At 47.5% G+C, this 17,371-nt stretch overlaps 1 protein-coding gene across 6 annotated transcripts in view; it reads left to right on the top strand.

Annotated features, from left to right (window-relative positions):
- NOLC1 (nucleolar and coiled-body phosphoprotein 1) overlaps nucleotides 1–17,371 on the top strand; it is an 869,511-nt gene that overhangs the window by 423,882 nt on the left and 428,258 nt on the right. For 3 of the 6 annotated variants that reach the window (XM_069610644.1, XM_069610645.1, XM_069610648.1), the window contains one exon: nucleotides 4,482–4,579. In XM_069610644.1, coding sequence (XP_069466745.1) covers nucleotides 4,482–4,579 — 98 coding nt within the window. Of the gene's footprint in view, nucleotides 1–4,478; nucleotides 4,580–17,371 lie in introns of all 6 variants that reach the window. The other 3 variants (XM_069610643.1, XM_069610646.1, XM_069610647.1) reach the window with 1 other exon arrangement.

Genomic DNA, 17,371 nt, shown 5'->3' with positions numbered 1-17,371 from the left:
GGTGACCCTGTTAAAGGACTTGCAAAAGCGACACAAGCCGACAGCTTGTGTCAGAGGTAAGAGTGGACACCCTGGACACCTCTTCTTGCACTCCAACACTCTGGAGCGACTTCTTGTTTTAAGGTAAGCAATACCTTTTCACCTCACAGTACATTAGGTTAGAAGAAATGTTTGTGGCTGGACTCTCCTCTGGACAGCAGTGATGGACCCGGTCTCTGGATTTCTTGGTCTGGTGATGAAATGCAGGACTCTGATTGGGATAGCAGCAGCAGTCTCGAGAGAGGTCCTCTGGGATGGATTTTTTCAACTTCACTGCTATGTCTGCAGTTTTGGCACCTTTTTCTGCAGCACCAACAAAGGACACAAATCGCCCGGGGAATTTTCTTCCATTCCTGGAGTCCTGCACTCTGGTGAGTGGACTTGAATGAGTCCGATTGTGTCTCTGGATGTGCAACTGATGCCACCGCCCCAGGCTCCCACTGGGCCTCATCAAAGACTTGAACGGTTTTGGCATTTCAAAGACAATGCACTGCAATTGGGTCGGAGCTCTCGTTGTGTTAGCGGTCTGCAGCTCCGGAAAGGTACAGCAGCTTGGGAGATGGCTCAGATTTTAGTTTGTCTCAGGGCTGTTTGGTCCCACCAGCCAAAGGGAATTAGTCGTCCCCCTAGGAGTTCCTCTGTCACATAGAAAACCGGGTCAGGACAGCAGTGGTCGCAGCAGTGTTGCAAAGGGTCTGCAGTAGTCTCTGGTGGTCGTCTTCAGTTACTTCAGTTTCCAGCGGTTAATTTGCCTCTCACCTCAGGATCCTCAACTTTTTTTCTGTTTCAGCTCACTATTCTGCAATCCTTCTCAGAAAGTGGCAGGTGGCTGTCCAATCTGGGCCAGCCAGACCCCCAGTGGGAGCTGGTTTCTCTCAGGCAGATATGAGCAAGGGATTGAAAAACTCCTCCCTCACTTCATGCATGCCCATACACACTGGAGCAGGGAAGGGCTAACAAAGAACTACTACGCTAAAAATGGTGAAAAAAGGAGCCACCAAGTTAGTACTTGGGTGATCCTATTGTGCATAAACAGTACTGTGAATACAGTGTGTGTTAAATAGCACAATAGTCGGTAGAACACATCCACTGCCACAACTAGAAGGTTGTCTATGTGACTAAAAAGTCAGAGGAGGGGAGAGAAAGGGGATAACTGGGTATTACCTTGGCACTCCACATAAGGTGGTGTGCCAATCCCTCGAGTATAAAGTTTTAGGAGAGATACCTAGTATGCCTCTATACAGTAGTAAGGATAACAAATCTTAAAGGAGAACCCAAGGAGTTCCAAGCAACACTGCTCATGAGCACAAATGCCTTAGAAGAGATGGAGGAAAGTAGACTCCATAGTAAAGGTAAAACACAGAACAGAGTTCCAAAAAACATAGCCCATAAGAATGAACAAGTGGAAAAAGCCTCCACTCATTCAGGATATAAAGAGTTCCAGCAAAGAGTGCTGTGGTTCTCACTAGGAGAGAGATTAAGCATAACAATTCTAAATCTCCCAAACACTTAGTGGATAACGAAAGGCTTAATTACGGTTTATTTTTTATTTATACTATAGATTAGCACCTGGGGCGGGGGAGACAACCAATCTGGTTGCTCTGATTGCATGTTGAATACCACGATCCAGGATTCAGGTTACCTGCGCGCAAAGCAACCTGAAGGCTGCTTTACTACCCCGCCATCTTGCCCTGAGCCCACGCTTTCAACCCCACTCATCTTATTCTTTTGGCGGTGCAACGGCTGCCAACGCACCAGGCTCCCACTGGGCCTTCCAGCCCAACGGCGGCCATTTAAGCTAAGTATTTTCTATGAATTAATTGGATACTGCAACTGTGTCCCGTTCATTCATACAAAATACGTTACTGTTAGCACCCCGGTTTTCCGTATTGAAAAGCCTGGGTGTTGATAAATTTCATACCAACCCCAATGCCAGTATTCCTTATTAAGAATAATTGCTCAGTATTTAAATTATACAATTATTCAAAATGTCTAGTTTATTACAATACAAAGTTCCTTACAAGTTCTTTTCTAAGACATATATTATGTGCTTGTGTGTGTTAGTAAGGTGACAGTAAAACAAACTAGTAGTAAACCTACACCATATATAAACTTCATATTGCCATGTTAGGCTCAAGCTATTTGAAAGTTGATATCAAGATGCCGACTACATGACCATGAGTCTCGCCCTTCAGGGCTTTATCAAGGCAATACAGAACACTGGAATGCAAACATTGTGTTTGTACACCCAATTACAACTGCAGAAATTAAGTGCTATGTCCAAGAAAAAAGGAAGCAAACATTAGACAAACCACATGGAAACAACAAGAAAAAAAGGACAAAAAGGCAATTGGTGAAGAGTAAGATTAAACATGAACTTACTTGACTACTGGTTGTCCAAAACAATTCCGTACGCATTGTTGAGGATTTACACAGAACAGACCAGATTACTGGGCTAGGAGAGCCCTACATTGGCTCCCTGTCTGCAGCAAGATCACCTTTTGCGTACAATGTGTTAGTCATAAGTGTTTTTATGGACAGGTGCCTAGGTATCTGAACAATTGCCTCATGCTGTTGCCAGCCCATAGAGCTTTGAGGTCTAACAATACCTGCCTTTTGGAGATGCCTAGGACCCGCCTATAATGTGGCCCAGAGATAATTTCCCCATGCAGCCCCTCTGATTTGGAACGCTCTTACATTGGATTTGAGAGCAATTCCCTCGCTTGCCATATTCAAGCGTAAGCTGAAGACTGCTGTTTTCCTAGATTTCTCTCGATATTCTTTCCCTCCTGAATTGACCATTTGCTTGTTTATTGTTGTAAGTTTTATCCCTGTTAGGCAAGATTGTAAGTAGTAAACACTCTGTGTCTCTCTGTGTCTCTGTCTCTCTCTCCTCCTCCCTCTGGGCGCCAGCCAATCACCTTTGGGTGCATTCCTGTAACCAAGGAGACTAAGCCCAGGGAGTTTTGGGAACCTCCCTCGCTTCCTGCCCTGCCAGACACGCTGGAGCCAGAGGAGGGCTTCACCTGTGAATCCTGCCAAAGACCAAACGACCCTAACCGGTTTGGCGCGCAGAGTAAAACCCAAGAAGAACCTCACAAGCAAGAAAGGTCGAAAAAAGACCAGGGCCATTTTTACAAAATGGCCACCAATGGGTGCAATACTGCAGCTGAGGAATCAGCCTGCTGTAACAACGCACATTGGTAGGAAAATGTAACCACTGCCACCAGCCATTAATTGTAGTGAGGGTAAAATATAAATGTTAAATGAGCAAGTAGACAAAGGGGCCACTAAGTAACCTCACCCGCACTCCCTATAATATGGTGTGTGCTCGGTCTACAGCGAGGAAAAAGGTTATTAAGGTCAATTTCACTTTACTACTCTTAAAAACAGTACTTTATTCAAGAGAAGGTATTTAAACCTTAAGAGAAATCCAAAGGACTTTTCTGTGACACTGCACTAAAGTTGCTGTGTGTCACAATGCAAAAAGATGATGCCTATGGAGTTTCAGACTCCAAAATCAAGAGAGAGTCCAATCCGATAAAAATACTTGGAGTGAGAAAAGAGTCTCGCTCACTCCAGGATATAAATTAAGTCCTAAAATCCATCAAAAGAAGGGGGGGTGGTCTTTAAGGTAGAAGGTAATTGGCACAGAAATGAGAATTCTCCATAACAGTCCCAGCACCTCCACGCCTCAGGGCCAGTGTTCTGCACTTTACAAATGAATTAAATAAAGAATATATAAACAATGTAGGCACCAAGGAATATTTGGAATGGCTACTACAAGCGAAGACTTGAAGATGGTTCTAAACTTTGTGTTAGATATTGATTGATAACTAATTTTCTTGCTCTGAAAGAGTTAAAAGGCTGCTATCAAATATCTATGCCTGTGTATGGCAACCGCACATCTAATGTATCAAGAAGGGTGAGCCAATGTATGGTGTCCTCATTCGGTCCCAAATGATCCACTGCCTTATGAAGTTTTGAGTATAAAACACTCAAATACTCTCTTGGACCTTAATGCCCTTGAGTCCTCTAACCTGTTCTTCTAAATTTAACGATTCTTTTCCAAAGTGAGTGCTGAATCCTATGGGTGATATAAAGTGGGATTTGTTTTCCATATAGTGTAATCCAATAGAAAACAAAGGACTGTAACATCTATACTTACTATATAGCGGGATAATCCCTGGAGATGCTGTGTAAGGCCCATGTTGGAATTCCGTGTAGTAAACTAGTCACCATTTTGAAGCCTTATATTAAGCGCTTGAAATGGCCAAACCCTAGTTAACTAAATTAGAAATGCTTCCATATATTCCATGCCCTAGTTTAAATCTGACAGCCTCTTGGGAGTTCCAGTAACCATTGGCTATTTAACGATTATCTGTTGCTATTGCTTGAATGTAATTAACTTTTCTTCTACATTCACATTCTTGTATCAGCAGTATGCAGCAAGTCTTCTACAGTCAAATCTGGGTCAAATAAAAAAGCGGCAAAAAGCAGTAGCAGCAGCAATTCCAGTGATACCAGTTCCTCAGAAACTGTAAGTGGATCACCAACATTCCTTTTTGTTTTGTTCAATTTTCATGGCAAGTTTGTTGTAAGGCAGTTTTTGTACTACCCTTTGAGGACAGTACAACCACTAACCCAAAAGGTAGGCTAGCATAACTGACAAAGGGAAGTCAAACCTAAAGGTAGGTAACATGGACAATGTTGGGGACAGTTTTAAGTCCAACTGAGGGCTTCATAAAACCATTTCAAATGGATTTTGTCCTCCCACGTATTCCTAATCTTTGATATTCGATATCCAGCTTCAGCTGCTTCAAATCTTTTCTTATGGCAGAGGTTACTGTGCGTAGATGCAGTCGACTCGATGTCCCTCAAAGCTTTCCGTCTCGAGGATGTCATCGAAGACATATATAGCACGTGCAGTGCCCATTGGCTTCAGTTCTGTTTTTCCACGAATGCAATCGCTTCGAGAAATACGGTGCGCTTCATTACTTCATACACAAGCATGTCTTCGTTCACGAGACTACCCCGAAGACCGGGTTCAAGAAGTGTCTAGGTGTTGACTCGAAAGTGTTCTTGACCGATCCTCACCGTATGTGTCTATGGTTTCTCGGGGTGGAGCGTAAGACCTCGACCTACTCCAAGTGCCGGTCGATGACCGGAAAGTCCCTGAAGGAGGGAAAGGGGGGATTGGTGGTAGGTCAAAGCTCCAAAAAATCTACCCCGACCAAAAAAGCTTCGACAGACTAGTCGAGAGGCAACTCTCCCCATAGGAAGAAAGTTAAAAGATCGAGGAGCGGATCTTATGACCCCACTCCCCCCGCCCCCAACTTCTCATCGAGGAAGTCCAAAAAGAGGCACCATAGGTTGCCTTCTTTGACTTAATCGCCGGACACCTCCCCTGAGAGGGTATCTTGTCCTAAAAAAAAATCCACACCTCCCAAATGGGAAGCATTTAGAGCAGAAATTCTGAAAATATTTCAAACGCAGAAACTCACGGCAAGCCATGCTCCTACCGAGCCTTCCAAAGAAGCCGGTAAGGGAAAGGCTCGACCCAAATCCTGCGTACCCTCGAGCCCGGGATGAAGGCCTGATCCTCGTTGAGAGCTTTAAGGCCTTGATGCCATGAAAATTAATCAACGGATCAGTCGAGCCAAAAACATGAGTGTAAGTCGAGGTCGACGCCTGCTGCGCCTTCAAACCCTCGACATCGGCGTCACCGTCGACGCCAACAGCATCGAGGCCAGCTGCACCATCAATGCCAGCTGTGCCCTCGACATCAGCTGCGCCCTCGACATTGGCTGTACCTTCTGTCGAGCGCCCCATCTAAACCTCCTATGGCGCCAATGAAAAGGGTTTTGCTGACACCTCCAGTGTCGAAACCACACTTTGTCAAACCCTTGATGCCTGAAAAAACGTAAGTTCCTTTATTTACCAAGGAAAAAATAATTGAAGTCCCAGACAACGATGCACCCTTTGGTTTCCAATTTGGCACACCAAATGTGCCTGAAAGTTTATTTCCTGAGGAATCAAGGTTGGAAGACCTTTATGATGATCTACAGACAGCCAGTGGTGTGGACACCTTACCTGAGCTAGATTTTGGAAGGCCAGAGGCTGGTGAATATGCTGATGCGTCACATAGGCAGGTAATGTCTAAGGTGATGGAATAATTGGGGTGGAGTAAGCCTCTGTTACCATTTGAGCAGGATGATCTGATGGACATCCTGGATAAGGGTCCACAGGTGGATCCTATAATGCCTTTCCATATTGCACTCCAAAAAAGGGTGGCAGCAAATTGTGAGACGCCAGAAACCAATCCGGCTGTCAATAAACATCTTACCAGAAAATGCTGCCCTTCCAGTGTAATGACCCAGACTACCTGTCTAAACTCCCCACTCCAGATAGTCTGGTGAACAGACAGCTACCGCAACTTCTAGGCAAGCAGCTTACTCTATCATGCCCCCAGATAGGGACGACAAAAGAGTAGATGGATGGGTAAGGAAGGTATTTTCTACACAGAGTATGGGGCTCAAATCAGCAAACTCCACATGTGCCCTTGGAAAATTTTCATTCACTCTATGGCACTGTATTTCCATGGCGGCCAAGCACATTCCCGAGGGGGGGGGGAAGAAAAACGGATTCTTGGCCATAATTGGAGACAGCAAAGAAGCCATGTGTGACTCTTCAGTCAGGTCTGGATTCTGCTGACGGCATCAGCAGCGCCATGGCCACTAGCACCGTTCTACACAGATTTGCATGGTTGAGGAAGTCTGGTATTGCACCGGATGTGCAATCCAGACTTAACATGCCCTTTGACGTGTCTCACCTTTCTGGCAACAAGGCCGACGAGAGCCTTGAGAAGTTGCAGACCTCAAAGGAAACAGCCAAATCGTTGGCTGCCGCAATTAGGCAGCCTCAGCCTTTTCGCCCTAGTGGGCAGACTTTGAGGGGTTGAACTTTTTGCTACTAGTCAGTTGGAAGAGCGAGAGGAATGGCTGGTCAAAGAGGCCAAAGAAAGTTCCCTCGTGGTGGACAAGGGAGAGGTGCGAAGCCAGCTCAAGCAGGCGCATCTTTAACATCTGCCACTGCATCAGCCATCTCAACACCTTTGAGGTTTTTAGCCACAGTTCACTGGTGGAGGGCAGGCTGTCTAGAAGAATGGCGAGACATTACTTGGGATGCTTAGCTATTGGAAACCATAGCTCATGGGTACTGCCTTCCATTCATATAGAGACCTCTGAGCAATCCACTAGGTAGCCACTCTGAGGATTCCAGATCGGCTCCTTGTGCAGGAAATTTTAACCCTTCTAGAGAAAGGAGCTATAGAGACGGTGCCTGTAGCAGAGAGGAACAAGGGATGGTATGCTCCATATTTCCTAATAACCATAAAGGACAGAGGTCTGAAACACATCTTGAACTTCAGATAATTTAACAAGTTCCTCTGAAAGGACAAGTTCAAGATGGTTATACTTACTCGGATCCTTCAGGGCCTCCAACTTCATTATTGGGTGGTGTCATTGGACCTTCAGGGTGCTTATTTTCATGTGCCAATCCATCTCAAGCACAGAAAATGCCTGAGGTTGGCGGTTCTCATCAATTTCGAGTTCTACCATTCGGGCTAACCTCCGCCCAAGGCTTTTCACCAAACTGATGGCAGTGGTGGTAGCAAGTCTCAGGAGAGGGCGGGATTCACATCTACCCATATCCGTACGATTGGCTGATCAGGGCGAATTCTCCCAAACAAGTCGGGATCATCTCAACATCACCTGCCACTTGATTCAGACTGGGATTCTCTCTCAATTACAACACGTCCCATATGACACCATCTCAAAAGCTCCAGTTGATCAGAGCTGTACTGGATACATCATTGGAAAGGGCTTGCCACCTGAGGTGTGGGCTCAAGACATTCTACAGATGGTCTCCAAATGTAAAACTTGCCCAGCGTCTCCCAGCCTTTGACTTATTGAGGTTGTTCGGCCTCATTGCATCATGCATTCTTCTGGTCCCGGTGGCGGGCTGAGAATGGAGATCCCTTCAGTGGGCCCTCAGAACTCAATGGTCCCAGTTATCAGGAAAGATGTCGTGCCTACTTCAGGTTCCAAGCAGGGTCGCACAGGATCTTGGGTAGTGGACCTGCAAGGACCACATTCTGAAGGGAGACCCCTTTTGGCAACAAAGGCTGGAGATAACAGTAGTGGCGGTCACCTCACTCATGGGGTGGGGAGCCCACACCAATGATCTGACAGTCAGTGGTGGTTGGTCTCCATCAGAGTCCAAACTACTTATCAATCTTTTGGAGCTGATCGCAATCAGACTAGCGGTGATGGCCTTTCTGCCCTCTGTGCGCGGAAAGAATGTCCGGATGATGGAAAAAACAGTGGCTATGTACTACCTCAACAGGAGAGGAGGTATAGGGTCACTAGCACTGTGCAGAGAGGTAATGCAGCTCTGGTAGTGGGCAATTTAAGAAGGAATCTCGCTGTTGTCAGTTCACCTAGCCAGAGAAGAGAACACGGCAGCAGACACCCTGAACAAGCAGAGCACAGTCTCCACGAGTGTGAACTAGATCAGGAAGTCATTCAAGAGATCTTCACCCTTCTTAAGTGGATCTGTTGGCGACCAGTGTCAACTGGAAGTGCGAACTGCACTGCTCCAGGGAATTTCCTCCAAGAGGAGTTCTAGGAGACGCATTCGTAGTGGACTGGGAGTTTACACTCCTGTACGTGTTTACTCCAGTCCCAGTCATTCCTCATGTGGATCAGTAGGTTGAGAACATTCAGGAAACGCATGATCCTAGTTGTCCCGGATTGGGCCAGGAGGACGTGGTACCTGGACCTTCTGGACATGTCCATCTGCCCTCCAGTATGTATTCCACTAAGAAAGGACTGTCTCTCGCCAGAGGAGGGTCGGGTTCTCCATCCAGAGGTCAAGACACTCAGCCTTCACGCATGGTTTCCGAGAGGCTGAGATATAAGGATTGGGACCTCCCAGAGGACGTAATGGAGATTTTTGCTTTCAGCCAGAAGACCATCAACAAAGTCTTTGTACCGTTGCTTTTGGAACAAATTCTGTAACTAGTGCCGAGACAAGAATGTAGACCCTTTCTGTGTAAAACTCTTGAAGTGTTATCTTTTCTACAATGCTTAGCCAATCTGGGGCTCCAGTTTGGAACTATTAAGGGCTATGTATCAGCAATGTCCTCTTTAAGCGCTCGTCTGAAGTATGTTCATATTTCAAGATTTCACTGGTGACACAATTTCTAAAGGGACTCACCAATGTGTTTCCCCCATCTCCTTTTCAGGTTCCAATTTGGGACCTTAATCTGGTACTAACATTTCTAATGTGTGCACCCTTTGAACCTTTACACTCATGTCCATTAAGGTTAAGTTTTAAAACCATTCTCTTGGTAGCTCTAACTTCAGCTCGTAGAGAGAATTGCTGGCACTTTCATCCAAGCCACCATTTAATATCTTCCATAAGGATAAGGTTGTTCTTAGGGTTAAGCCATAATTCTTGCCCCAAATCATTTGATTTTCACGTACGGCAGAAAATAGTTTTACCTTCTTTGTATCCGCCACCTCATCCTGTTAAGGAGGACGAGAGATTGCATAGGTTTGACCTGTTGGGGAGAATCCTCAGAAATGCGCCAATTCTCTCCACCTTAGACCCCCAGCAACTTTGCTGGATTTTGAGGGCTTGATTTTTTTTTTTTACCTGGAGAGAGACCCTTTTTCCCCCACACTCTCATGCATTTTAATGTGATTTCTGAACTTTGTGTTTCTTTTGGTTATAGAGCTTGACAAACTCAATAGGCATCATCGTTTACATTGTGTCGCACTGCACCTTCAGTGCAGGGGTACAGGTAAGTCTCCCAGATCTCCCAATGGTTTAAATACCTTCTCTGGGATAAACTAACGTTTCCCAAAGCAGTAAAGTGAAATTGACTTTAATTACATTTGTAACTTTCTAGACCCAGCACACACTAACTTACAATAGGTTGCTGGAGGGGTTACCTTGTCTAGCTTCTCATGTAACATTTTTGTTACCCTTTCCTTACTGGAAGGCTGGCGGCAGTGGTTTACTTTTTTTTTTTTTTTAATAAAGTATTTTATTATTATTATTGTATTGCAACAATCACAAAGAACAAAAACAAATCAACATCAGGACTATCGTGGTCCGTCTCAATCAACAAAGGCAGTACACATCAGCTGTGGTCAAGAGTCTTCCTTAGTACATATATTGGCGTGTAGTACATAGTACCCATTGCACGCTCCCCAGCATGCAGGAGGGAGTCTTAGATCGCTTCTTCCCATCCATCCCAAATTTTCGAGGCTTTGTTGGGACAGCCCCTTGCAGAATAGATCCTATGCTCCATCATGGTGCACACGTCCATATCCAGTTTCCTTTGATCCATTGTCGGGGAGTCAGGGGCTCCCCATTTCTGCGCTATATTACGCTTGATCAGCCCTGTTGCCGTGTGTAGGAGCAATCTCTCCCACTTGTTAGCCTCGATTTCATTAGGTACTCCTCCCAGGAGTAGGGCCTTTGGGTCCAGTGGTATGTCCGGGCCAGGACCCTGAAGAGTTCCCCACAGCATGCATTCCAAAAGGTTTGTATCCGGGGACATGCCCACAAGATGTGAAAGAAGGTTCCCTCCTCCTCCCCGCATCGGAGACAATTTGGGTTTGGGGCCCTTTTCCAGCCGTATAGTCGCGTCCTAGGGTAATATACCCGGTGCAGTATTTTCAACTGCACCAGTCGGAGCCTAGAGGAGATAGCAATTTCTCGAGGATGCATGAGGTCTTGTATCCAGTCCTCCGGATCTATTTCCCCCACATCTGCTTCCCATTTCGCCTTGAGCTCGTTCAGTTCGGGGGTGGCAAAGGAGGATATGGCATTGTATAAAATGGAAGTGCATTTGGTGGGAATATACGCTGGTAGGATGTTGCGCTCTATGGGGGTGTAGTCCGGTACCCTTGTGTCTGCTGTTAAGTGGGTTCTTAAAGCGTGGGCTAGTTGTATGTAATGATACCGTTCCGTATTTGGGATCTGGAAATGTGACTGCAAATCTTCAAATGAGGTCAGTTTCCCATCTGTGAGCATATCCCCCACTCTCGTGACCCCTGCTTTCACCCAGTTGGGCCATGGCTCAAGTTCACAGGATGCAGCTAGGTTATTATTCTGCCAGAGAGGTTGTGCGATGGTAACTTTATTGTCCCACCCAATGAACCGGTGTGCTTGTCTCCAGACCATAGTGAAGTGTGTTGTAGTTGTGGGTGGGGGGGTTCTCGGAAGGGGTTGATAGAGGATGGTCAGCGGGTCTGCATTTTGTATAGTAGCTATCTCAGCGCGTATGTGAGGTAGGTCTCGATTTCCGTGAAGAAGATCATTAACCACAGCCAGTTGTGATGCCCAGTAGTAAGTTTGGAGGAGCATTTAAAGTTAACAAGGTATTTGTTTTTGTTTAACAAGGTATTTGTTTTTGTTTGAGAGGGTCTCCGGATTGGAATGGGAAGGATTTGGATATCACATCTCTTGCTATAGGATGGGTCTCAGGTTTTTTATTAGAAACATTGAGATATCACATCTCATGCTATAGGAAGGGTTTCAGTATTGGAATGGGAAGGATTTGGATATCACATCTCATGCTAAATGAAGGGTCTCAGGTTTGGAAGGGGAAGGATTTGGACATCATATCTCATGTTATAGGACGGGTCCCAGGTTTGGTATTAGAAGCATTGAGATATCACATCTCATGGTATAGGAAGGGTCTCAGGATTGGAATGGGAAGGAATTGGATATCACATCTCATCCAATAGGAAGGATCTCAGGATTGGAATGGGAAGGATTTGGATATCACATCTCTTGCTATAGGAAGGGTCTCAGGTTTTTTATTAGAAACATTGAGATATCACATCTCATGCTATAGGAAGGGTTTCAGAATTGGAATGGGAAGGATTTGGATATCACATCTCATGTTATAGAAAGGGTCTCAGGATTGGAATGTGAAGGATTTGGATATCACATCTCTTGCTATAGGAAGGGTCTCAGGTTTTTTATTAGAAACATTGAGATATCACATCTCATGCTATAGGAAGGGTCTCAGGATTGGAATGGGAAGGAGTTGGATATCACATCTCATCCAATAGGAAGGGTCTCAGGTTTGGAATGGGAAGGAATTGGATATCACATCTCATGTTATAGAAAGGGTCTCAGGATTGGAATGGAAAGTATTTGGATATCACATCTCTTGCTATAGGAAGGGTCTCAGGTTTTTGTATTAGAAACATTGAGATATCACATCTCATGCTATAGGAAGGGTTTCAGGATTGGATTGGGAAGGATTTGGATATCACATCTCATGCTAAAGGAAGGGTCTCAGGTTTGGAAGGGGAAGGATTTGGACATCATATCTCATGTTATAGGACGGGTCCCAGGTTTGGTATTAGAAGCATTGAGATATCACATCTCATGGTATAGGAAGGGTCTCAGGATTGGAATGGGAAGGTATTGGATATCACATCTCATCCAATAGGAAGGATCTCAGGTTTGGAATGGGAAGGAATTGGATATCACATCTCATGTTATAGGAAGGATCTCAGGATTGGAATGGGAAGGATTTGGATATCACATCTCTTGCTATAGGAAGGGTCTCAGGTTTTTTATTAAACATTGAGATATCACATCTCATGCTCTAGGAAGGGTTTCAGAATTGGAATGGGAAGGAGTTGGATATCACATCTCATGTTATAGAAAGGGGGGGACTCCCACTCCCCCCTCCCAGATCGATCTCTGGAGAGTGGTTAACGCTATTCGTGGTTGACCTCCCCCCCCCCTCCCCCCCATATAAGGTCCCTAAGAAGTGTCTCTACTAGGTGAAACTCTGAATCTGGGATTCTGTGTGGGGCATTCTGAAGGATGTAAAGGAATCTGGGAAGGGTCATCATTTTAAAGAGTGCCGCTCTACCCATAAGGGTCAGGGGGAGAAGTTTCCAGTGTTGGACATCGATAATGAACCGGTCTGTGATCGGTCGGAGATTGTGTTCTACATAACTTGTCAAGTCCCCGGATATCCAGATTCCCAGGTATCGAAAGCCTTGTCGTTCAACACGGTACGGGCACTCCTGGGGGATGGCCTGCTCTCCGCCCTTTACAGGGAAGAAAACTGATTTATCCCAGTTGATTCTGAGTCCGCAAAATTTACCAAAGCGGACGAGCAGCTGTGTTACGATGGGGCAGGATCGAGGCGGGTCTCCCAGGTATATAAGGAGATCGTCTGCGTAGAGAGATGTACGGTCATCATAGCCCTCTGGCCAGCTAAACCCCGTCCAGGCAGTATTTTGGCGAAGCCAAATAGCAAGTGGTTCGATTGCAAGGGCAAACAAAAGGGGGGAGAGCGGGCATCCTTGCCGCGTACCTCGGCCCAAAGGGAAGGATCGAGAGGACCATCCATTTACTTTTACCTCCGCCTGGATGTTAGTATAGAGTAATTGTACCCATCCCAAAAAGACTTCTCCGAATCCCATACGGCGCATGATCTCCCAAAGGCTGTCCCATCGAATTGAATCAAATGCTTTTTCGAAATCGATTGCCAGCAGGGCCAAAGGTCCGATTATAATCGGAGATCTCTCCATTGCCAGTTGGAGACGGTGTAGATTCATCCGGGTTGATTTGTGGGGCATAAATCCACATTGGTCCGGGTGAATCAAGGTGGATGCAACCAGTTGTAATCGGTTCGCTAGGAGCTTTGCGAGGACCTTGGCCTCTCCATTAATCAATGATATAGGTCTATAGGAAGCACATTTGTGTGGAGGTTTGTCAGGTTTGGGTATGACCACGATGGTCGCCTTACACAGGTCTGGTGGGAGAGTCCCTTGTTCCCGGGCGGCAAGAAACATTCTGTGCAGGGGGGCCGCCATTTTGTCTGCTCCTACCTTTTGCCAGGTTTCAACGGGGAATCCGTTTGGGCCCGGTGTCTTCCCCGGCTGGAGCTGAGATAGCGCCTCTGAAATCTCGGCCTCTGATAAGGTGGAGTCCAAATGTTCCCTCTGCTGCACGGAGAGCGTCGGCAACGATAGCCCGTCTAAGAGGGAGGGGTCTAGTGGAGAGGCTGGGGCTCGGTACAAGTCTGCATAGAACATCGAGAAGGCCTCAGCAATCTCAGCGTTTGAGTGATAGCTGTCGCCCTGTGGTGTGACTATTTCCCGGACATGGCGTTGTCCTTCGTCTCTTTTCTGCAGCCAGGCGAGCATTTTGCCCGCTTTGTCCCCTAGTTCGTATACTCGCTTTAGCCTGCCAGTGGGCCTGCTTAGCGTCATCCATCGCTCTGTTCCGAAGGCGCTCTTGGGCGCGTTGGAGGGAACGATGGGTTTCAGACGTGGGATTGGAAATATGTTTAGCCTCCCAGTCGCTCACTTCCTTCTCGGCCTCTAGTATCTTTTGGAGCTGGGTGTTCCTTTTATGTGTCGTCCAGGAGAGGATTTCACCCCTGAGCACTGTTTTATATGCCTCCCATACTGTCACGGGGTTGTCTACCGATTCTTCATTAATTTCGAAGTATTCGGCGGATATTTCCTCTAGGCGATCTATCAGCTCTGGGAACCCTAGGTAGTAGCTATTAAGTCTCCACGTTCTGGGGGGGAGGGCGCCCTGCATACATATTTCCATCGAAAGCGGTGAGTGGTCCGAGATGCCCCGAGGGAGCAGTTCTGCGGATATTGCCCTGTAGAGGTCGGTGTGTGATAGAAGAAAATAATCCAGTCTGGACATAGAACCGTGGGCACCAGAGTGGAACGAATATTCCCTAACATCGGGGTGTAGCTTCCTCCACACATCCTGGAGCCGAAGAGCAGATGTAAAGTTGGCTAATCTGGTAGGGGTATCTGGGTTACGATTACGGAGGTGGGAACGGTCAGTGTTGTTCATGGTGTCGTTGAAATCCCCCCCTAGGATGTATGTGTCAGGGTGATGTTTCCCTATAAGGGTGGTGAGGTCATCCAGTAATTCCTGTCCCAGACCCGGTGGAGAATAAATCGAGGCAATTGCCACCTTTTGACCCCAGATCATTCTCAGGATGAACACGTATCGGCCCCTGGGATCTTGTTCTACGGTATGTTGAATAAATGGTATACGTTTGTGTATCAGAATGAGGGTGCCCCTGGAGCCCATTGTGTACCCCGCATGAAAGGCAAGGCGATAGTTGGTTCTCTGGAAAAAAGCAGTTTACCCCAGCCAAGTGGGTTCCGTCAGGAGGGCCACATCAGGGGAATGTCTATTTAGGAATTGCATGATAAGGCGCCGTTTGATTTCTGACCCCATCCCATTCACATTCCAAGTGAGGAGTTTCAAGGATTTAGTGTGCTGCATGAGGGATGTGTGAGTTTGTATAGAGGGTATTTACTACGTATGATGGGGATTTTCAGGGTATAGCGATCCATAAGAGATGGCGGTGTACTTCTCGCCTGTACTAAGGAAGCAGGGTTGCCTTGTGGAATAGTGCAAGACGTCCCTAACAAGGGACAATGATTAGTTCGGTCCATGAGCAAGTGGCAGTCCTGAAGTAACCAACAAAGTTTTGAACTTTCCCAACACACCCCCAACCCCATACTCCACCCCAACACGAAGTACCTGTCGCCCAAACATGCTGATCCTTCAACTTAAGGGAGGGGGGGGGGGGGGAAAGAGGTCTGACCAGGTGAGAATTCAGACCTTTCCCCAGAGTTCCCACCTTGCCCCCATTGTCGACTTCTTCCGTGGTGGGTAGATTGCGCGTTGATATCGGAGGTGCGGGCGGTGCACACTCGTGTGTCCCAGCAGTGTTCTAAGGTCCTAGTAGGGGACTATAGTTAATTCATTCCTCTTCTTGTTGTGCCGCTGGCTCCAGGATCTCCTGTCCCCCCCCGTTCTGGGCGTCTCCTCGGGGAGGCCCGCCTAGGTCCGGGTTGGGGTCGTCCTCTCGGTCTCCTTGGTCTTGCAGTCCAATTGCCCTCTATGTGAGCCTCTGCCCACTTCCAGGCCTCTTGTGGGTCGTTGAAGTGGACAGTAGTACCTTTATGATAGATCTTAAGTTGGGCCGGGAAGAGCAGGCCGTATTTCACATTCATCTGAGCAAGTTGTTTCTTGAGTGGTTCAAAGGATTGCCGTGCCCTCTGCACTTCTCGGGTATAGTCCGGGAAGAAGGCGATTCGGGAGCCGTTGTGTGATCGTCCCTTGCGAGCGTGACAGTTGCAGAAGGGCATCCCTGTCGCGGTAGTTAAGCAAGCGAGCAATGATAGTCCGGGGCGCAGCGCCCGGGAGTGGTTTGCCCAAAGGTATTCTATGAGCCCTCTCCACCGAAAAGAATTTTGAGAAGGATTGGGGCTCGAAGATGTCCACGAGCCACTGTTCCAGGAACAATTCCGTGCATTGTCCCTCTTCCCCCTCCGGCAGGCTCAGGATGCGAAAGTTGTTGCGGCGGGACCTTCCCTCCCCATCATCCACTCTAGATTCCAGGGCTTTCAGGCGGTTTAAGGCTTGGGACAGCTGACGATCCCGCCGATGTTGTCCTCCGCTTCGGAGATGCGGTGTTCCACCTCTCCTGTTCTGGAAGTCAACTTCTGCAGATCGTGGCGTAGGAAGGAGACATCCGCCGCCATACTGTCTATTTTGGTCTCCATGGAGGAGCGAGAGTTGGCGATGGCCGCCATTACGTCCCGTAAGGAGAGGGAGTCATCTCCCATGGGGGAGTTTGGTCGTGCTGCTGGGTCCGCCGGGGCCGGGGTAGTAGCGACGGCAAACTGGTCCATGTTGCTCTGTGTAGATGATTTCTTCTGTCTGTCCTTCCCGATATTTTCGGGAGTTGTGGAGTGTCTGCTACGATGGGGCGGGAATTATTGTATGTACGCCGTTGGAGTGGTCGTACCCCCCAGATGTGTGGGATCGTGGCCGTGCAGCGAGTCAAGTGGGGGGGTGTGAGTTCTTCCAAAAGCCTCCTCCACTAGGGCCTGGGGCTTATTTGGCGAGAGTACTTTGAGGCCCAGCGCCCTTTGGTGGGCCTTCACAATACGCGCGGACCTCCGGCGCTTCTAGCTGTTCACCCAAGCAGGTGGTGGTCCCCCTTCCGCTGGTACGGTACAGTCCTCAGCGGGCACCCTGTTGGCAAGGTTCGATGCGGTTGTAGTCGCGGCGTGGTGTCCCAAAGTGGATACGAATCAGGGGGTAGGAGCCGCACACCACTGGGACCTCAGGAGGGCCGCTATTTCTCCCCCCACTTCTCTAGCGGATCGGATCTGTCCGGGCATCAGCGGGGCTCAGCCGGTGAACAGTCTCAGATTCCGCGGGGGAGGAA

The sequence above is a fragment of the Ambystoma mexicanum genome, chromosome 8, assembly GCF_040938575.1.
Source record: "Ambystoma mexicanum isolate Mex_15411 chromosome 8, UKY_AmexF1_1, whole genome shotgun sequence".
NCBI lineage: Eukaryota > Metazoa > Chordata > Amphibia > Caudata > Ambystomatidae > Ambystoma > Ambystoma mexicanum.
The sequence above is the reverse complement of the archived record's forward strand: the minus strand, read 5'-3'. Positions and strand labels throughout refer to the sequence as shown.